This window comes from Rhinolophus ferrumequinum, chromosome 19 (genome assembly GCF_004115265.2).
Source record: "Rhinolophus ferrumequinum isolate MPI-CBG mRhiFer1 chromosome 19, mRhiFer1_v1.p, whole genome shotgun sequence".
NCBI lineage: Eukaryota > Metazoa > Chordata > Mammalia > Chiroptera > Rhinolophidae > Rhinolophus > Rhinolophus ferrumequinum.
Genome location: NC_046302.1, coordinates 19,150,150 through 19,173,479, shown reverse-complemented (window position 1 = coordinate 19,173,479; position 23,330 = coordinate 19,150,150). Strand labels below are relative to the sequence as shown.

The following is a 23,330-nucleotide window of genomic DNA, read 5'->3' as shown; positions in this document are numbered from 1 at the left end:
AAAATAGGGAAAAAGAATTTGAAAAATGTATACCCCTGATCCCATTAGACCAGGGATGACAAACAAGTTTTATTTCTCTTGGAAACTCTAATCAATTATTCGTGCCTGCCTTGGGCACTGTCTGGTTGAGGAGAGGGAATTATAGACATTTAATTGGATGCAAACATCCACTGAAGCAATTAGACTTATTCATAGCAAGGCTAAAACAACCTGAACAATGTACTTACAGTTTTTCAGGATTGTTTGCATTGCACACTTCAGCATGGCCGTTGCAAACACACTGCCCACCAATGCTGATATCCTTTATGCTGTAATAATACTATGCAACAGAAAACAGAACATGGCAGTTTTACCAAACGGCAACATGAACTTTCCTTTACTAATCTTTAACTCACGTCTGTATCGACTCTGCTTCCCTTTCACCCTGTTGTTTTGAGCCTGCCTCAACACACAGGGAGCCACATTTGGATGTAACTTGTCTTACAAAATAAATGCATTCCTCAATCGAATTTAATAGCACAATGCTGAATTTGTACATTTTTAATAATCAAACACTTTAAATGCATGGAGGGAAATTGCCTTGGAAAAGAATCATACACTGTAGCCTTTTGGACAGGGATTAAGTGCTTCCCAACTTATTTTTTAAATGTAAATCTGGGTTTCATAAAGTGAACATATTTATTTATCAAAAATACATTTTTGTATCAAAAATATTGCACCTACTATGTCCAGGCTCCAGGAAGGAAGAGAATATTTACAAAGAAGGATCAGATACAGTGCTGAGTCTGGCAGGGGCAACCAGCAGTTGTTGAAGCCCTGCTAGCTCAGGGTTAATAAGGCCAAAGGCAGAGGTTCAAGCTCCAAAGGCCAGACAGAGCAAGCTCAGATCCGGCCACGGATCGGCCCCCAAACCAGGCCATGACTATGGGCCATCTTATTGACAAGGCACATCTCTAGTGTGTTGGAGGCCTCTCCACCAGTGACAACAGGTGGCACTATCTACCAGCTCCCTTACTCCTCGGACTTGGCAGGAGATGTACCGGATTCATTCAGCGAGTAATTTGGGGGTTGGACAATAATCTTTCTCACTGATATCATGCGGTCAGTGAAAAGAATACCTGTTGGTGAAGAAGTCTTTGAATTCACAAGGACAAGAAGGTTTTGTATCTTTTTGTTAGTGTTGCTGAGATCAGTCATCTTGAAGCGCCCTATTCACTTGATTTTGGGGTTCTGCTCTGATTTCCTCTTTATAGACTGTTAAAAGTGTCTAAGCTTTCTGGCAATGTCTTACTTAGTCTGAAGGCATTAACAAGCTCTCTTGTTAATCTGGATAAATTCAGTGTTAGAGATCTTTCTGTGACATGTTAACACTGAGAGGCTTCCATGCTGATCCCCAAAGAAATTTCTCTCTACATATGTGTTAAGGGCAGTGGCAGCCAGGGAGAGAAGCACACAACCATCCTTCACGCCAGCAGCACACATGTTGTGTGTGACAGGATTGCTGATATTCTCTTCCTCCATTCAGAGAAGCCACCGAGATGTAGGGGCTCAAAATTATATATGTTGTGCGCTCCATTAATAATGACTTAATAGAGAAGGCTGTGTTCACTTAAGTGAAAAGAAAGATACACATATACGAGTACAAATCCTGGAACACACCCCCCGCCAAAAGACAACTAAAGTGAAGAAATAAAAAAGTGGTGAGGTATATTTGTGGCGAGGCTTCCAAACACCTGAAGGAATGGAAGTGCAGTCTGGCTACACTTTACCAGAAAGTCCAGCTCTCCTTTGTAAATCCCATCCTTGAATCCAATATAGTTTCCACATATTGCAGCTCAGAGAGTGCTAAGGATGCAGGAAATGCAGAAGACAAGCCACCTACACCCAACATAACAGACCTCTCTGGAAAATGCTAAAAACTGTAGCTAAACTTACTTTTATCCCTTCCTTTCTTTCCCAGCTCTCTGAGATTACCTATAGAAGAAGACAGACTCTATAAGATGTGCTGCGCATCTTCCATTCACCCTTCCAGGTCCACTCTCCACCTTTCTCCACCCTGCCCTTTGCCCTGGAGCTTAACTTCATGGGCTGCAGCAAGGGTCTCTTGCCCTCTGGCTTCCTGTTTGGTTTGGCCAATAGGAGGCACTGGCAGGAGAAGAGTGAACTCAAGCTGTTTGTTCTGATGGCCCCTTCTGTGACCAAGAGACAGGGTTACTGTCCTGACACGAGGAGTAAGAGATGTTCAGGCTGTACATCCAACACAACAGGAGTATAGTGCTCCCCAATATCTATATCTCCTCTACTTCAGCTAGATTACATTACCCAGCCTCCTGGATCTAGGTGGGGCTGTACAACCAGTTCCTGCCAATGGAAGTGACCTGTGTAGTTGGGAGCAGGTGAGTCATCTCTGCCCTCTCTCTCTTCCCTCATCTGTTGTCCAGATGCCGGGGATCCAAAGAAGAACTCTAAGGTCCTACAGGATGGCTGAGCCTCCAGATAAAAAGCCTGGTTCCCTGAATGACTGCATGGAGCTAATCCCACCTGCTGGGCACACAGACTGCCACATGAACAAAAAAATGAACCTTTATTTTGTTAAACCTCTGAGACTTAGGAATTCTTTGTTATAATGTCTGACTAATACCAGGCTGGCTGTCATCTTTCGCCTTTCATCTTCTTTGAATGCAATGATTTTTCTCCAACAACCAAACTTCTAAATTACATCTAGTATTTCAGATAAGAACAACTCCTACACCTACATTATTACTGGCTATAAAGATTACTTGAAAGAGTTCAAGGCAATTAATTTTACAAACAAAAAAAAAGTAAATGCTGCTGTCTAGGCACTTAAAAATACTACTTACCCGACGAGTGACAGTTGGATCTCTCTGTGCTTTGGAGATAAGGTGTCCAAGAAGGGTGTTGGTTCGGAGAAAATGCAAGCGGATGTTTGTTGCCTTGGTGAACTCCCTCAGGGTGTGAGAGAAAGTAAAATTTTTTGCACCTGGACGATTATTTATCAAGGACACCACAACCTAAATAAAATAACCACACACGCACACACATAGAGGGGGAAAAAGTCCTTTCATCAAAATTTAGCTACAAGCAACTAAAAATAATTCACATGCCCTAAAGCACTAGGTTTCTTTGAACTAGTAGATGTTTGTAGTTGGTCTTGGATCTTCTTTATGTCTAAAAACATTATTGCTAGTTCCATCTTCCCTTCGAATTCTGGCAATCTGTTCTTAAAACCTGAGCTCTCAGGAGATGTTATAATTTCATTTTCAAACGCTTTGTTCTATCAGTGTAGTTGTAGGGCGATAATACCATGAAATGTTGAAAATTTAATGTTAAAGTATATAAATATAAGGAAACAACTTTTTGTCAAGCTGCATCAAAGAAACAAAGCTAAAGTAATGTAAAATACAAATGAGATTGAAAAAAGGAAGTCTCTGGATATAAAGTTGACAGTGAAGGAGATTTTCAAAAATCTATACAACACCAATGTTTTGTCTTAAATCTTGAGATGATTAAGTCCAACTCCCAACGATTTGAGACATGGTGAGTGCACCACTCATTGGAAGATACTAGATAGAGCTACCCAAGAAAGATCTTTCTACCTAAAAAAGGAGAAAGAAATTTATTTGAAACTCACTCCATGCTCATTATGGCTTCACAATTTCCATGGAATTCTTCTCTGATTCTCCCCACCTCTCTTTTCTTACCTCCCTTCACAATAGCCAGGCTGACTTCACGAGGACGAAATGTAGCCCCAAAGGACAGCCATTCTTTTCTCCCTAACAGAGGATGCCCATCCTGCCCAAAGGGATCAGGGACTACTGCTGCTTTCTACCCCTCATCTCCTCACTCTTACATGGATAATGTGTTTGTGAAACACAGGGAGGGACCGTCACCTCAATCACCAGCAACCCCCTCTCAAAATATCCCACAAGAAAAGAGAGTTCAAAATCGGTGGGCCTTGAGTTCGGAAACCTGACTTCCAAAGGAGAATCAGAGACCTCAGATAGGTCAATGATGACCTCAGACCAATGTCAATGATACCTCCATAAAAATTTAAAAACAAAAAAAAAAAGGATTTCCAACCCAACTCATTGTGCTAGTCTTCAATGTGATTCCTCTACCACTTTCATCATGATCTATGTTAGAACTCCTTGAAAGTGCAAGTTTCACATTTATGAAATACTGATATCCTCATGTTCATTTCTGAGTCTTATCTCTCACAGCCTCCCAAACTTACTTACCTCACCATTTTCCAAAGGTACAATTCGGGAATATTCAGTCGTACAAAGCACATCATCGTCTTGGGTGACAGCTGTATTTGCCACCTGCCCAAATTGTTGCAAACAGTCTACTTTAGAATCTAGGAAGAAAAAAAATTTAACATTGTAAAATAAAACATTATCATCTTGTTGTAAATCTCCTAAGAAATATTACATTTCCTTAAGAAAATACACGAAAAGGGAAAGAACAGAAACATTTAAGATTTTTAGACAAAAGCTTAGAATGAAGTTTATAGGCCAAAATACCAAGCTATTTCAGGCCACTTGACTTTCAAAGGCAATGTTTGGAGATGTAGTTCTAAATCCTCACTCCTCATTGGGCGAGTTTACCTTATAAGGAGCATTCATGGAAAACCCAATGCCTTTGTAAGCAAAATTCCTGTCCACCTCAATCCAACACAGACACTGACATTCTTCATTCATGAAGTGAAGATGACAGGGTAAAGGTAAGTTATGCAAAATGCAGTATCCATAAAGATAAAACTAAGTCCCTAATTCTGCATAAAAGGAAAAGAATTGGAACTATGGCCCAGTTACAGGTACATTGTTTCTCCCTAAATAGTGGCAAGAATTGTTAACATAAAAGACATCTCAACCTCAGTTTTGTATGTGTATCCTTGCAATTAATGCACACACGTTTGAAAACTAGGGATGGTCTGAGGGTACCCTAGAAAGTTAAAACTGACCAATCCCTAACTAGCCACACTGAGAGACTAATTTTCTAGTTAAATTCAAAGTCTTTATCTGTTGCAAATAATTAAAGCCTTTTATAACGTGGTAGGCAAGATTACTTACGCGCAAAATATTGCCAAGGTGAGTAGGTGCTCCCAAAGTCTACGGATCTTTCCAAGACCCAAAGATCAGGACGAGGAGAATTTGCAAATTTGATTAAAACATAGGCCACATGGAAAAGCTGATAAAGAAAAGGAGATACAGTTATTAAAGTCGCCTCGTCTACCCGCTACCTCAACCACCACCTATATGATGCTGATTCTCAAAGCACATGGCCACACCTCTGCCAAGATCCAGACCCCATTTCTAACTGCCTATGGGGCATCTCTACCTGGCTGCAGTCTCTCAAGCTTATTACATCCAAAACCAAAATTATCGTTTTTCTTTCTACTCCAGATCTATACATTAATCTTTGTCACGCCTCCATTCATTATACCCTTGAATTTCAACCAGCCTACCCAGCATCTTAAAGTCTGTACATTCGGAGAGGTTTGGTGTCAAGCAACAGTCATCATCAAGCACCCTCACCACAAAAAAAAACCCTCTATTTAATAATTTATGCTGTAATCATTATTACGTTCTAGATACTATGCTAAGTACCTCATAAGCAGTCTCACGTTTAGGCCTCACAATAATGAAGATGAGGAAAGTTAAGTAATGTGCTCACGTGTTGCAGGTGTAAAATTCATATAGCTATGCCATAGAATGTAGCAAGTACTTAATATTTGACCTCTTTCATTCTAGGGGAAATAAACTGTCAGAAGGTTCCAAACATCATTATTTCTAAATATGCTAAGTTTCCATTATAGGGAGCCTGGAGGTGGGGAGCTACATTGTAATACACCTCGAGGGTTATTTGAATGCACTGGTTTTCCAAAGTTGCATTTTCTTTACTGAAAATCCAAATAAATGAAATAGCCTCAGTGGCTCAGAAGACCACCCTCTTTGTTTCGCTTCATCATGTTCTGAGATAACATGCAGCGCACATAATTAATAGCACAACAGTTAAAAATCCCAAATCTAGCAAGTGGAGACATGCCATAGTGTCCCCTTGTTATATGAGCCTGCCACCCAGGCCTAATTTAATAAGCCCACTGATTCCACCAACTCATCTTCCAGCACCTATCAGACAGGCTGTTCCACTTTAAAATGCTTCTCTCCCATTTCATCTTAGAAACCTCAGTTCCTCAGCACAGGTATTATGTGCGCTGACTACCAGCAGGTGTATTTCATTTTTTCTGAGTCCATTTGCACTGACTACAAGGTATGATCAAAAAAAATACAGTGAATGTTTAAATTTTAAAAATTTATTACAGTAAAAGACACATTGCCATTAGTCCCCCTCAAACTACTCCCCCTCTCTTTGAACACACTTATCCCATCGTTCTTGCCACTTTCTGAAGCAGTTCTGGAAGTCTTCTTTTGTGAGTGTCTTTAGTTGCGTTGTCTTGGCTGCCTCAATGTCCTGAATCAATTCAAAACATTTACCTTTCATGGTCATTTTGACTTTGGGGAAGAGCCAGGAGTCACATGGTGCCGGATCCAGTGAATAAGGTGGATGAGGACTCAGCGTAATGTTTTTATTTAACAGAAATTGCCATATGCCAGAAGTGATGTGTGACATGGAGCCTTTCTGTTGTGATCACAAAATACAGTGAATGCAGCTGCCAATTGCCATCCAGCAAAAGGCAGGGATCTTTAATACAGGAAGCAGCGCATCGAACCTCAGTAACTGAATGTGAAAAGTTTCAGCTTGTTGGGTGAAGTCAGTCGAGTGTGAACTATGGTTGAGAGAAGGTGTGTTTCAAAGTGTGCCATAAATGATCCTCCATCATCATGACAACGCTCCGCATCACACATCACTTCTGGTATACAGCAATTTATGTCAAATATGTAAAAACCTTACAGTGTGTCTTCATCCACTTTATTCACTGGATCTGGCACCGTGCGACTTCTGGTTCTTCCTCAAAGTCAAAATGACCAAGAAAGGTAAATGTTTTGAATCGATTCAGGACATTGAGGCAGCCATGACAACGCAACTAAAGACACTCACAAAAGAGGACTTCCAGAACTACTTCAGAAAGTGGCAAGAACGATGGGATAAGTGTGTCCGAAGCAAGGGGGAGTATGCCGAGGGGGATTAATGGCAATGTGTCTTTTACTGTAATAAAATTTTTTTATTTAAACATTCACTGTATTGTTTGATCACATCTCGTATGTTTTCTTGATCACCACCATTGCTGTGTAACTTGCAGCCGATTCTTGCCAAGTGCTCCAGCTCTGCAGCAAATATCTCAGATTAGCAGATTCAAAATATTGTTGTGAGGCAGAGTAAATGGTATCCAAAGAGAGTTCACAGATGTTTCATGCCTGTTAAACCAACAGGTATGGATTGATTCTCTTCTGCTTGATAATCTAAAATTTAAATTTATGTGCCTTTTAAATGGCTCCTTCTGCTAAACTATTATGTTATTTATGTTTGCTCTTTAATCACTCAAAATACTTCAAAACACACGTAACACACTGGAGATTCACTGATGTACACAAGGGCCCTTTATAAAGCTGGAAAGTGCCAGACAATGGACTCGCTAGAAGAAGAAAAGCAAAGACAAAGTTGTGCATTTTCCGAGAAATAACATCTACACACACACATACACACACACACACACACACACTTTTTTTTTTGAATCTCTGAAAGTAAGTTTCAGTCATTGTTTCAGTGTTCAGGTCCCTTCTATCATTGGATATTCCACAATCTGAATTTTTCTGATTATTTCTCATGATCTGATTCATTTTGGCAGATGTACTACCTATGTAACATGTTCTTCTCATGGCATCATGGCGGGCGGGGTGATGGGGCATGGGGATGCCAGGTTATCCTATTGTCAGTGGTCCTATGTTTGATCACCTGCCTAAGAAGATGTCCACTAGATTTCCCCATTATAAAGTTATCTTTTCATCTCTGTTATTAATAAAGAACCTGTGGAGAGACATTGTGAAACATTTAGTTTTTTAAAGATTTTTTTTTAATTTAGCTAACATACAATATTATTATTAGTTTCAGGTGTACACAGTAGTTATTCAAAAGTTATATATCTACAGAAGTAAGTCCAGCAACCATCTGACACTGTACCACGCTATCACAATATTATTGACTATATTCCCCATGCTGCACTTTACATCTCCATGACTTATTTGTTTTATACCTGGAAAATTTGAACCTGTTATTACCCTTCACCTTATTTTACATTAATTTTACAGCATGGTGATTAGACATTTATATAATTTAAGAAGTGATCCCCTGACTAGTCTAGTACTCACCCAGCACTATACTTAGTTATTACCATATTATTGACTGTATTCCCTGTTTTATTTTACATCCCCATGACTATTTTGTAACTACTAATTTGAACTTCTTAATCCCTACATCTTTTTCATCCTGCCCCTGAAACTCCTCCATCCATCACCCCAATAAATCTAGTACCCACCTGACTTCATACATAGTTATTACAATATTATTGATTATATATTCCTTATGCTATACCCTACATCCCCATGACTACTTTGTAACAACCAATTTGTACTTCTTAATCCCTTCCACTTTTTCACCCACACCCCCAACCCCCATCCCATCTGGCAACCATCAAAATGTTCTCTGTATCTGAGTTTGTTTCTATTTTGTTTGTTTGTTTGTTTTGTTCTTTAAATTCCACTTATATGCGAAATCACATTGCACCTGCCTTTCTCCATCTGACATACTCTACTGAGCACAATACCCTCCAGGTCCATCCATGACACCTCAGGTGGCGAGAACCCATTCCTTCCATGGCCCAGCAATATTACATTTTATATACGAGTATGTTTCACCTACTCTTTATCCATTCATCCAAGGACAGACACCCAGGCTTGCTCCACATCTTGTCCATTGCAAACAATACTGCAATGAACATACGGAGGCACATGTCCCGTTAGTGTTTGGGGTTTTTTTGGATAAATACCAGAAGTGGGATTACTGGGTCCTCCTTTGTCTTTTGCTATAGTCTTTGTTTTAAAGTCTATTTTGTCTTGTATAAGTATTGCTATCTCAGCTTTTCACTTGTTTGTTTCCATTTTTGTGAAATATTTTTTTCCATCCCTTAACTTTCAGGCTGTGTCTATTGATATAAAGTGAGTCTGTTGTAGGCAGCATATGTAAGGGTCTTGTTTTCTTACCCATTCAGTCACCCTATCTTTTGATTGGAGGATTTAATCCATTTTCATTTAAAGTAATTGTTGATAGATATGTAGTTCTTGACATTTTATTATTCATATTTTGATATTTTGCTGTTGTTGTTGTTGTCTTTCTGGTGTCTTAAAGAACTCCCACTAACTTTCCTTGTAATACTGCTTTGGTGGTGTTGAACTCCTTTAGCTTTTTCTTGTCTGGGAAGCTCATTATCTGTCCCTTGATTCTAAATGGTAGCTTTGGTGGGTACAGTAATTTTGGGTGTAGGTCCTTGCTTTTATCACTTTGAATATTAGGTGCCAATCCCTTCTGGCCTGCCAAGTTTCTGTTGAGAAATCAGCACACAGTCTTATGGGAACTCCTTTGTAGGTAACTAACTGCTTATCTCTTGCTGCTTTTAAGATTCTCTTTTTTTTTTTTTTGATTGAAGTTTTTTGGGGTGACAATTGCTAGTAAAGTTACATAGATTTCAGGTGTACAATTCTGTATTACATCATCTACAAATCCCATTGTGTGTTCACCACCCAGAGTCAGTTCTCCTTCCATCACCATATATTAGATCCCCTTTACCCTCATCTACGACCCCCTCCCCCCTTACCCTCTGGTAACCACTAAACTATTGTTTATGTCTATGAGTTTTTGTTTCTCATTTGTTTGTCTTGTTCTTTTGTTGTTTTTGGTTTATATATCACATATCAGTGAAATCATATGGTTCTCTGCTTTTTCTGTCTGACTTATTTCACTTAGCATTATACTCTCAAGATCCATCCATGTTGTCACAAATGGTCCTATTTCATCTTTTCTTACCGCCAAATAGTATTCCATTGTGTATATATACCACAACTTCTTTATCCATTCATCTATCAAATGACATTTTGGTTGTTTCCATGTCTTGGCCACCGCAAATAAAGCTGCAATGAACACTGGAGCACACGTGTCTTTATGGATAAATGTTTTCAGATTTTTTGGTTAGATACCTAGGAGAGGGATTGCTGGGTTATACGGTAATTCTATTTTTAATTTTTTGAGGAACCTCCACACTGCCTTCTTTCTTTGTCTTTAACCTTTGGTATTTTAATTATGATGTCTCTTGGTGTGGGCTTCTTTCGGCTCATCTCATTTGGGACTCTTGTGCTTCCTGGGCTTCTACGGCTATTTCCTTCACTAGGTTAGGGAAGTTTTCTATCATTATTTCTTCAAACAGGTTTTCAATTATTTGCTCTCTCTCTTCTCCTTCTGGTACCCCTATGATGCAAACGTTGGTGTGCTTGATGTTGCCCCAGAGGCCCCTTAAACTACCCTCATTTTTTTGGATTTTTTCTTTTTGCTGTCTTGATTGGCTGTTTTATGCTATCTTATCTTCTAAATCACTGATTTGATCCTCTGCTTCATCTAATCTACTGTTGACTCCTTCTAATGTATTCTTCATCTCAGTTATTGTGTTCTTTATTTCTGACTGGTTCTTTTTTATGTTTACTATCTTGATTTTTATGTTTCTTATCTCTTTGTTGAAGTTCTCCCTGAGATCACTGAGCATGCTTATAACCACTATTTTAGACTCTGCATCTGGTAGATTGTCTCCATTTTGTTTAATTCTTTTTCTGGAGCTTTGTTCTGTTCTTTTGTTTGGGACATGTTTCTTTGTCTCCTCATTTTGGTTGCCTGCCTGTGCTTCTATGTATTAGGTAGGGCTATTATATCTCCCAGTCTTACTAGAGTGGCCTTATGTAGTAGGTGTCCTGTGGGGCCCAGTGGCACAGTCTCCCTGGTCACCTGAGCCAGGTGCTCTTGATAGGTACCTTGTGTGTGTTGTGTGTGCCCTCCTACTGTAGTTGAGCCTTGGTCACTGTTTGCATGTCAACGGAAGGGATGACCCTCATGCTGATTGGTTGTAAGGACTGGCCATGACTACAGTAAAGAAGCTATGGTGCAAGGGCTGACCCTGCAGAGCAGGATTCACTTTATCAGAGTTCTGGTACCTGCCTAGGCTGCCCTTTGGGTGTGTCATCCTCGGAGGTGGTTGGATGCTGCTGCTCCAGCTGCATTTGAAGATGGCTACCCAGTGTGCCATCCCCAGGGCTTTCTGACAGGGGCTCTGCCACAGGCCAAGTTCAGCCACAGCCTGTGCCCTGTCTGGAGCCACCTGGCATGAGCTACAGAGCAATCCACAGATGGCTGTCACCCATGCTAGGTTTTGAGGTTTCTCAAGAGTCTCAGCACGAATCAAGGTGAGCTATTGCTAGTGCTAGGCTTGGGGCTGCTCAGCAAGAAGTATGGGACACACCAAAGCCAGGTGCTGCTTGTCTGGATTTTGTGAACCTTTGAAAGATTTTAGGAAAGTCTGCAGCATGAGCCAAGATAGTCCGTTTGTATGGAAAAAGCCACTGGAAGCACCTTGGGCGGGCCCACAAATTTGATGGGGTGGAGTCTTAGAGAATCACCAGGGCGGAGTGAACAAACGGTGTTAGCTAGGTTGATTGAGACTTAGATATGGTGCCCCCCTGCACCTACACACTGGGAGCGGGGAGGGCGGTCTCAAGGTGGCTTCTTCTGTTTATCCTTAGTTATAGGACTTCTATTCAGCTAGACTTCAGGTGATTCTCAATGATGGTTTTTCTATAGTTTAATTGTAATTTTGATGTGGTCATGAGAGAAGGCAAGCACAGCATTTAACTACTCTGCCATCTTGACCCTGAAACATTTATTCTTTTATCAATTAAATTAAAAACCTTCCCCACTGATAATGTAAAAATACAAGTTATGAAAAATAAGTCCTAAAATAAGGAACCAAACAATTAAATTTCCTGTGTAGCTGATGCCCATTTGAGCTAATTTTATAGAAATGCTTTAAGTGAGAATGAAAGATGAAGATCAAGTGAAACTAAACTCCATTTTAGTAACCTCATTTGAAAACTTTTTACAAAATGATGTACAATCTTCATAAAACAATCAAGGCCAGTAATGAAAATACAACTCAGCCAGCCTGAAAAAACGATCCTTTTAATCCTGATCCAAATAGTACATCTGCCAATGGCTCAGCAAGGGTACTTCTTTCTTGTGGGTTTATCATCACCCTGCACTATAAAATGCAAATCCTGGCACCATCAAAAACATGTGTTGGAAGGATATTCACTTTGTCTCTTAGCTACTTTTATTACTGGTGAATTCTTAACTTTGTTAAAAAAATAAAAAGATTGATAATATATAACATGTTTCTCAGACCTTGTGGAAATTAATCATTATCCCTTAAGTAGAATCAAAGTGTAGAACTTGAGGCTAAAATATGTTACTCAAGAGCATTTTATCCACAACAAACAATTTACAAATAGATTTGATAGTGATTTTAAATAAGCTGAAGCCCACTGGAATGCAAAACTCAGCTTAATTTTATATTGGGTCTTATATTTTACCTTATTCTGTTCAATTACTCTCACTGTTGGGGATTTTTTTTTCTAATGTATAAGAAAATTAGGTATGACACTTGGTTCTCTGACTGAACTGATAAGTAGCCTAAGGATATGTCTGATAAACAATACAGGACAAAGGAAATTATATAATCATGTTCTTCCAAGGCAAAGAGATTTAACTAATGACTTTAATAACCAGCAACCAAGTTATTTAAATCCTCTTTGAATCTCTTTACAATTTTTTAGACTCCACGATTCCTAAAAATATATTGATTTCTACAAGTGATGTACACCATGGTGGGCTTCAACAAAATATTTCTCAGTGATGATAATTTGTCCTAAATCAGATTCTGGATAATATTATCATCATTTTTCTTAAATAATTCTACACCCTCCAAAATGTTCCAGTCTCCTCCTCTTGGCCAATATCTTTCTACCTAAAGAGCTTTAGCATTTTTGGCCTGCACTCTCTTATAATGGTCCTGTTTTACTTTTAGTTGTCATATCTCTTCCTTTCTCCCTCTGTTACATCTTTTTTAGGTACAGCATCCATGGCTAAATCAGAGTTTTAGCTAAGGCTAAAACTATCCTTTTGGCTGTTTCCAATACCCTTACTAATGACAAGGCACTACAGACACCTTTCTGACAACAGCTGTACATGTCTGTAAGGTATAACAATGGTCACTGAAATCGGCTTAGCATATTAATTTTTATTAGTCAGCATACTTTTTTCCTTTATTTTTTAAATGAGCTTTAAGCTGAAGTGTCATTTCAAATCAACTGGGCCACAGATTAAACATTCTTAGAACTCATCCTTTGACCAAAAGCTGTCTTTGCTTTCTAAATACTGAATCACTCAACATGGTAGTTCTCTGGGGTATTTCACTGGTTATCACAATAACAAGCCCAATAAGGAGAGAGACCATCAAAGGTTTGGATCTGACAAAAGGGACTTGTGTTGCCATGCAGAGTGTGGCTAGAGAAGGGGAGGTGTTCATCTTTAGTTTGTTGGACTTTTAAGGACCTGCTGTGCTTCCCACCTTATGAATCTTGCTGCAAACAGAATGCACCTCTAACTTTAAAAGCTGAAAATGCCAGCTCCTCCAGCTCCCCCAGCAGGTGAGGAAGGCAGCATGGGCGCATGAACTGAGCTCAATGTACTGAATGTCTCCTGCCGAGATTTTGCACCTAGAGCAAATGAAACATAGAGGCAGAGACACCAAAGAATTCTTTCTAGAAGCAACAAAGACAGCAGCACCATCGGTCTTCTAGGGACGGTAGCTGATCCCAGCAAAGGGGTCCTGAGTCCAGAGTCCAGGCTCAGGGCTGACTGTGTCATCACCACCAGCTGTAGCAACAAGCTCTCAGCTACAGCTGTGTCATTGCAGAGGAGCCTATGGTTCTAATTTTCTAGAAATGCAGATCAAGTGAAATTAAACTCCATTTTAGTAACCTTGTTTGAAAACTTTTTACAAAATGAAGTACAATCCTCATAAAACAATCCAGGCCAGTGTGCAGCCTTCTTTGCTTCTGCCCACTTTCTGAGGCTCCTCAAACTCCCAACTACTCCCCTATCTCTGCTCCTCCCACCCTTGAAGGTAACTTTTTCTTTTCCACTGGTAAAATCAGAACTACCAAAAAGACATTCTTCTATGCCTTCCTTCCCAAATGAATGAGCACGTGTGCATCTGCACATCCTTTCCCTCTTCCCTCTGCTCCACTGGAGTGGGGAGCCTCTTCCTGCCCCAAGCCAACCCCTCCCTCTGCTCTTGGGATCCCATTCCCCTCCTACCTTCTTCTGTTGGATCCCTCCCATCAGCTTTTAAACGTCTCTTCCATCCTAAAGAAAATGCCTCTCCTTCTATCCAAACGCCCCTCTAGCTCCACCCTTAGCGCCCCCTGCCCATCACAGCCACACGTTTTTGAAGAGTGGTGCCCGGCTCATTCCTCGTCCTCATCTCTAACTCACGCCCATGCCTCCTCCAGTTCACCCAGAGTTCAGCTCTCAGCCTTGTCTCACCTCACTCCACACTGTTTCCTTCTTACGCCATTGACACCGATGGATATCTCCAGCCCAGACTCCTCTTACAAACTTCAGGCCCATGTTTCCAAGCGTCTACTTAATCTCCACTGGCAGGTACCTCACATCCACCTCAACTAGGCATGACCTAATGGGAGCCTAACCCCAGGCCCCTGGATCCTGCAATCTCCCATTTAACCTGTAGGTCTCGGCGCAGCCTCCACTTTCTGGTTAGTTGTCTGTATTTCGTGTTTCCTGGAGCACAGTGCTTTTCCTTTAAAACGTTCATCACAGGAATAATTAAATACTCATGGCTCGTGTGCACATGGTCTTATACAGGAGGTGTACTTGATTCTCCTGCCAGTTATGAACTGCAACAGGAATGCCTTGGCTACATGTCGCTGGAGGCCAGGGCAGGGCTCACATGTTGCCTGAGTGAGGGCAATGCTGGTAGTTGGCCAAAACCCTAAGGATTATGCTTCCTTGGCACAAAATAGGATAGCTCATCACCATTCCTGTGATGAAATAGTGCATCCCCAGCTGAACTCTCAGATCTGGATGTAAGATGGCCTCTTGTGTCCCAAATATTGCCACTGAAATGCTCTGGCTCCCATGAGGACAATTAGCAGGTATGCTTCATAATAGGACAAATGTGTGGAAAGAGTGATGTGCAGAGTGGGGGGGGTGCTGGATGTGAAGTGTCAGAGCAAGATGGGGTGACGGAAGGTGGCTGAGCAGTAGAGTGAAGTGTGGTGGGCTCCACGCCTGATGAATATCAGAACTGGGTTCCGTACCCACCTCAGCATCTGCAGGGGTCAGGTGGCCTTGTGTGAATGAGGTGAACCTATCTGAATCTCAGTTTCCTGAAAAACAGCTCTGGGTATGACTCTGTCAGGAACTAGGGCAGGGATTCAAGCCTGCCGCAGAGCAGATATGAAGTGGGACACAAGACAGGGAAGTGGGCAGGGCGGCCAGACGGATCCACTTGGCATGTATGGGTTAAACTGGGAAACTGGGGGTACACAATACTCCATTCTGCCTGCTGGCAGAGAATGGGACTGACGGTGGGGGGGGGTGGGTAGGAGAAACACCTTCTGTGCCAGCAGGAACCATTCCACTCTCTACAAGGGAATGAAATCTCAGTAGAGAATGAAATCTCAGTCTTAAGATGGCAGATGGAGGTGAGCAATTAGGCATTCTGAAAAGGCCTGGAGTTGGAGGGTAGGTGGAGCCCAAAGTTCCATCATCCCCAACTCACACAATGATTTTCCCCCATCTCACTTTCCATGGACCCATCTCTTACCCCTACCCGACTCTCTTACTCCCTAGTCTTCCTTTCTCAAGCCTTTCTCCAATTAGGGGTGCATTTACTCCATGTACCCCAAAAGCTACACAGAGGGAGAGGATTAAACCATAATGTTTATACCATTCCATCTTGCAAATGTGAAATATGACAGCCCAGCCATTATAGCTACACAAGGGACAAAATTGGTTTTTAACATATAGCTTAGGAGGTTCTTCCTAGTTATAATATTTTTCTGGGGGAAAAAAAGTGCCATGAGTACTAAATATCTGATGTAACTTTTAGCACACACCTAATTTATACCTATATATGATCAAGACAATATTCTATTAAATAAACCAATGTAAAAAATCATTTCACTAATGACCATACAAATACCAAACTCATAGTGGTCAGAAGCAAGGAAATAGATATACGTATAGCAACATGGATGAACCCCCATAATATAAAGGGTATGAATATGGAAGACATCAAACTACATGTTATAACACAGTTATATAAACTATATATATATATATGTATATATGTGTGTATATATATATATTCATATACACACAAATATATGTATATATATGTATACACACATATTCACGTAAAACAACATGTTATATTTATTTTATGGGCATGTATAATAATGGTTGAGACGGCAGGACCTGGGGCTAGAATTTCTGGTTTCAGTTTCCAAGCTGTGCAATTTGAGTGATTTCTTTCATCTCTTTGTGTCTTAGTACCTTCATCTATAAAAAGGAATAGTAGTAGTACTTAATTTTGGAGCTTTTGAAAGAGCCCAATTAAAAGCATCCCTCTTCCCTATCTGGTTCTGAACCAACTGAGACATAAGACAAAGGAGCAAGGGTGATGGGGACAAAAATATAGCCTTTATTTCTGGAGAAGCTGACATTGGAGTTCACAGGTTGTGTCTGATGAAAATGAACACCGGATGAGATGTCCTGTGGTGAGTGGTGGGCCATGTGGCTTTGGCCCAAGGAGCAGAGAAGAGTGCATGTGTGCCTCTAGATGCCTGCTCTCAGGGACCAGGGCAGAGCCATGCATGCCCTGACTTTGATTCCACATTCACCATCCAGAAGAAAAGGGGACAGAGAGAAGGCCAGCAGCACTACCCAGGTGGAGCCCACTGCACATGGATAGAAATGTTGGTGACCCCACACCACATAGGGTTGGAGTAACCGATAAAAGAGTCGATGCCTAGAGAGTGCTTGGCACAGAGTCCAGCACCTATAAGGGTTCAGTCCACAAAAAAGAGCATTCTTCAAGGATACAAGCGTGTTTCAGGTTAAATAGCAAAGACGTTAGAGCAGATGCTTATAAAGGGGGAGGGAGTGCTGTTTAGGGAGTTCTAAAAGGAAATCCTTGCTTTATTGTCCTCCGTTCCAGAGAACCAATGTGGGAAGTTCTATGAACCTGATTTTTGCCCTACAACGAAGGACTTGAGGATGGTGAGAGAGTCAGTCATTAAAATGGAGCCTGTGACGATCACGATAGGCTGGTTGCATTGCAGTCACAATCAACACGAAAATTGCAGTGCTTTAAAACAATAAATGTGTTTGTATCTCTCCCCGGCTACATGTCTACTGAGGGTGGGCTGTGCTCCATGTCCTCTTCACACAGGGATACAAACCAGTGGAGCCTCGACTATCTAGAACATCACTGAGGCAGGAAGAGAACGTGGTGCATTGTGCACCAAAGCAGGTCCCATGGCCAGGCTCCCCTTCAAAGAGACAGGAAATCCTGGTGAGCTAGAAATGCAGCCATGCTGGTGCTTAGAGGACCCTATTTCATTTCAGTTTGGCCCCATAGTGCCAGCTAAGTCAGAAATCAACGGTGGTAGAAGTTGAGATTTCAGAGGCGTTGGGTTCTTTTTTCCTTTTCTTTTTTCTTTTTTTTCACCCATGCTACCCACACTGGCCATAGAGGACAACCGTGGCTGAGAGAAGACATGCTCAATTCTGGACATTGGGCCATGCTAGGGGGTCAAATGCACTGCAGTGCTCTCACATTTACCTGTGCATTTGAAACAGCTGGGGAGCCTGCCAGTGTGCAGATTCCGGGTATTCTAAGTCAAAAGGTCTGCAGTGAGGCCGAGAAACAGGGCAGGCTAAATAATTTGCAGAGCTTAGGGCAAAATGAAGATGTTGGGGTCCTTGTTTAAAGTTAGGAAAGAGCTCCTTGAAAGCTACTAAAAGTTTTTTTTTTCCTTTCTTCCCGTTTCTCTCTTGACCTATCATGGTATTTTTTATTTTTATTTTTTGCTATTTAATGCTGCACTCTATTGGGCAAGATCCTTGCTGGGTACAAGTCGACCCTCACAGATGCCAGGGGACTCTAGCCCGCCACTGGTTGTGTACATGCCAGGATTCCCCTCCCAAAAGCTGCTGGATTGATACGACACGATATGCCGTGCCCTGGCCAGCGGTGACGAGGTCACTCTCCCCTCCCTGTGGGCCCACAAAGACAGGTGACCCCTGAGGGGCTGATCTCTGCACCGGGATGTGCTTGGTACCTGGATGCAGGTCCATCCCTGTCAAGTCACCCATTGCTCTGTTAGCTTGGGACAGGGGTGACACTGCCGCCGCCCTCCTCTGCATGGTGTGTATGCAGCCAATGCTCCCTGCACCTGCCTCCAGTCCCCAGCTGGGGGCAAAGAGCAGCAGGAGGGAGGAGGATTAAAGGGATCAAGGTGCCAGGGTTGGGGGAGCAGGTGGCCAAGAACCTCTGTGGGGAGGAGGATGGCTTAGGAGCCAGTGCATGCTCTATTGTCCCACTGGACTTCACTTAAAAAACACAAATTCAAGCATAAAATTAGTAAGAATTACAAGATGGCATTAAGCCCCAAACATGGGTCCCCTTTCCAAGCATAGAGATACAAGGACTAACTTGAAGAAACACTGACCTATAGACAGGCTCACCCAGGGGAAGCAGGTAATCAAGGCAGGTCCCAAAACCAAGGAGCAGGACAAAAGGTGGAGACTCTGACAGCCAGCCCTCCTCCAGGCAGGAAGTCGCTCTGTGTTCTAGAATTCGATACCAGGGTCCTAGCCACAGACTGTAGGCTTTCAGATAACTGGTAACAGAAAATACTCTCTAAGTATTTTCTAAATACTCTAAGATCCAGACAGATGATCACGATGGACTAGTAGGGTTGACCAAACTTTCCAGTTTGCCTGGGACTCTCCTGGTTTTAGTAATGAAAATCTTGTATCCCAGAAAACCTCTCAGTCTCCAGCAAACCGGGACAGTTGGTCACTCTATGACCAGGGCCTAATATTAGCCCAAGAAACCCTATTTATCTTGGAAAGACTAGTGGAAAGGCTGCTTCCTTGTGAAATCTTCCCAAAGTATTCCAAGCAGAAGTGATACCTCCCTCTGTGGTGGTTACACTTATCAAGGTATGCACTAATTCTCTATTCATGTGTTTGACTCCCCAAGGAGGATGTGAAATCCCAAACGCCAGGGAGGGACCCTATCACAAAAAAAGAAGGGTGGAGAGGACCCCGTACTAAAGGGTAATGCAGGGGCCTGATGGCAGTGGGGCCCTAACACAACTCACGGCCAGCCAATTACTGCTCAATGAACTCGAAACCAGGGCTCCTCTGTGACCTAGGTTGCACCTTAGCCCCAGAACCTGGAGCTCTTTCTGCTGGGATTAGTATTCTAAGCTTGAGGAAAACTGGGCTGGTGGTTGCAGTGGCAAGTAAATGGGGGAAAAGGGTAGCAGCTGTGAAAGGGATTAGTCAAATAGAATTATTACGATAGTAGTAAGAAGAAGTAGGAGGAAAAGAAAAATTAGCATTTGTTGAGGATTTAGTATGTGCCAGGCACAAACGCTGATGTTTTTGCAGCCTTTCAAAAACTCTAGTATATTGGCAATATATTTTCTCTATTGCACAGATGCAAAAGAAAAAACAAACTAAATTTTGGATAAGAAGCAGAACATATCTAAAGCCATATCTAGAGTGAGTAGGTAATAAAGCAAGGAATCAAGCCCACATCTCTGATTCTAAAGCTCTCATGCAGTTACAATCCTGTGGTTGTGGACAGCCACAGGGCCAGACAGGGCCAAAGCACAGGAATTGGATCCTTTCCTTAAGGAATCTTTCATCCCTGGGTGGTTCTGCCAAGGCCAGAATTGACGGCACAGCCTGATTTTTCAGGCCCTCATGTATACCATGCTCAAGAAAGCCAGAAACAGGAGGACTATAAAGAGTTACCTGGCTGTGAGAACATTCTGTCGCAATCTCCAGGTATGTGTGACCCTAGCCTAGAGTCCATTATCACTCACAAGGCCCTTTGGGAGGCTCCGCCCGCTCCTCTGGGATCTCATCTTCTTGCACCAGGGTTCTCGCTTCTTCTCCACTGCCTGTCCTGCTTCTGGCTCTGCCTTTGCCTTGCTGTTCACTTCCCAGTTGAGGCCTGCTCATGAGCAGGGAATCTTGCCCCTTGCTGCTCAGGGCGTGGCCCACAGGCCAGCAACTGCGGCATCACTGGGGAACATCTCAGAAATGCAGGATGTGCAGGCAGACCTGCAACCATCTGAGTCAGTCATCATTTGAATAGATAATCCAGATGCACATTAAGGTTTGGGAAGCACTGGTCCAGCCCATAATATCTATCCTTTTTTCTACCACGGGCACAATGTTAGCATTGCTTTTTCTCCTGTGGAAACTTGGTCTCAAGTGAATTTTAAGTCAATGTATTACCTCTCCCCAGAGCACTACCCTTTTCAAGCTTTAGCCTCAGCTAACGGAATTCCAGGGGGTTTTGAACAGCCTGCTCTGCATGCTGAAATTATACCATGCCAATAGCTGCCAAACCATCTCTATAGAGAGCTGGCCTTGCTTTTCCTGCAATGGACTGTGTGTCTTATCCATGCTATAATTACAGACCAGTTTGGGGGAAGGGGCAAAATCAGTATCTTCAGGTTGCCAAATTACAATCTATTTGTGTACGTCTAGCTTCCGTAGGATAATACATTGAGCAAGAAATTTCAGCATAGAACATGCTTTATGAAGCCTGAATTGTTCTCCAAAGTAAGCATATCTTTTAACGAGAGGATAAACAGTGGCTAGGAAGAGGTACAACGTGGGTGGGAAGGGGTCTTTGGAAAGAACGCCTCAAGGATACATTATGAGTCATGGTATAAACGTTTAGGATGAATCCCTATATATTTAGAAATAAACCCACTCTCAGCTATCAACACATGTATTATTATCCTACTGTTACTGGAAACATTTAGGAGCAAAAGAAAAAAATCTGAGAATGAAATAGTACAATAGCTAATGAGGCCTTATAATTAAAAGACATATTTACTCTAGGGGGGGGAAATCAAATCAAATCATTTTTAAATGGAATAGCTGAGTATTGTAAAAGGAAAATTATAACCTGGTGTGTCATTCAGACAGCCTTTGATGCTAGGTCATTCTGCTTGATGTTGAGCTTATTTGTGACAATCCACTCAGAAAGAAGCAAAAATTAAAAACTAAGCCATAGCCACCTTACAGAGCTTGAGCATTTTCTACAGAATTGCACTGTATTTCTCAAAATAATTCAAAAATATTATTTAATGCTATAAAATGAGAAATATTTCTAGATAATATACAAATCTTTCAGGCTTAGGATAACCATAAAGTAAGGCAAAATATGTCTTGACAGCTTATTCTGAGTGGCAACCAAATATATGGCTGGAATGAAACCAGTGATTATACTTTACTGTTTCATTAATATATTGTATGTATTCATCCACATCCCATTTAAAAAAAAAAGTGGGAAGTGATTTACATCCCAAAGGATATAAAGCAAACAGCAATATGAAATTACCAAAAATCCAAAACAAATAAACAAAAGGAGTAAAAGGAAAATTATCAGTAGGGGTGAAATGTTCAGCCCAGAATAAGTTTGCACACAAAATGCAAATCATGAAACTGTATCCACCTGCATGGCGGAGCCATAAAAGTGCTTCCAGCAGCCCATATAAGGAGAGAAACATAATCTCAATGTCCACGTGTTTTGTTTTGCCTTTTAAATGCCCCGAAGAAGCACAACTATTTGAAGAACTAAAAGGACTTCTCCAATGGTCCTTCTGGGACACTGAGGAAGATGATGGACAACATCCGACAGAGGAGCAGCAGTTATAACCAAATGCCCACATGGGCTGTAAGAGTTTCAAGGAGCCCGAGCTCAGACAGAACGCACAGTGTCCAAGGCTGGCCCTGCAGACAAAGAGCCTGCGTGCAAATCCTCGATTTACCCCATGCTCTCCTGTGACCATGCGTCAGCACTTATGTAACCCTGGGAGGCTCATCCTCTGAGCTTCAGTTTCCTCTTCTACAAAATGGGGACCTACCTTATAAGGTTGTGGTGAGGATTAAACGAGTTAATACTTGACAGGTGCTTAGAATAATTTCTAGAATAAGTATGATAGTACTAAATAGTTGCCATAAAACTTAGGTTTCTAAATTCTAAATTATTCATCTTGTGAAGCAGATGTTAAAGAATTTTCCAAGACTTATGACATTATCTACCACAAGGAAAAGAGCAACATACCTTCATACCTTCTGTCGTGCAGGGGACCCTGCTCGCTGCACCATTTGTCATGCAGGGCGGCCTGCGGGGTCTCAGCTCCCGCTCCCCACATAAGAACATAGGCTATGGTGAGGCCAAAAAGGAACACCCATGGAGCCATAGATAGGGGAGTCATACCACTATAGTCTCTCTGGTGGATAGGTTGGAGACACAGGAAGCAGGAGCCACACGATCTGCAACCCACTGTCCGCTTTTCTGCCAACAACATCACTTGCCAACTGCAATCTGCTTTTCTGCAATCCGCAATCCGCGCTTGCTAGTTTAGTCACAGCAGTTATATCAGTGGCTAATGGCTGACCGGTAACAACTGATGGCCAACTAGTCACAGCTGATGACCATCTACTACCCGAGCCAGCCGAGAGCCTGGAAACTGCACTCCTGGCTCTGTCCCCACACTGCCTCACTACTCTACCTGCCTAAACCTCTGATTATAGACACCAGCCTGAATTCATGCTGCTGTGCTCTCCCTTATTTGGCGATTCAGATTCTGAAGCACAAAGAGTATGGCATCTCCCAGCTCCTGGCTCCCTGGCCTGCCCTTTCCATCTCAACAGGAGCTCCTGGGACACTGCATGTGGGGGACTGCTAGACTCAGCTGAGGTAGGAGGATTGTGGAAGGCAGAGGATAGAACCAAATGTTTCATTGCTATTATTCTGTGATGTTAAGAAACTCTAAAGGTAAACGTCATCAATCAGGATGCTTAAAACATATTCATATGAATCATAGTGGGTTACACATTATACT

The 23,330-nt window shown here is 41.9% G+C and overlaps 1 protein-coding gene across 1 annotated transcript in view; it reads right to left on the bottom strand.

Moving 5' to 3' along the window:
* LAMA3 (laminin subunit alpha 3) overlaps window positions 1-23,330 on the bottom strand; it is a 256,618-nt gene that overhangs the window by 197,467 nt on the left and 35,821 nt on the right. Inside the window, 4 exon segments of the mRNA XM_033087622.1 lie at window positions 228-319; window positions 2,862-3,032; window positions 4,260-4,378; window positions 5,094-5,211. Of these exon segments, the coding sequence (XP_032943513.1) occupies window positions 228-319; window positions 2,862-3,032; window positions 4,260-4,378; window positions 5,094-5,211 (500 nt within the window).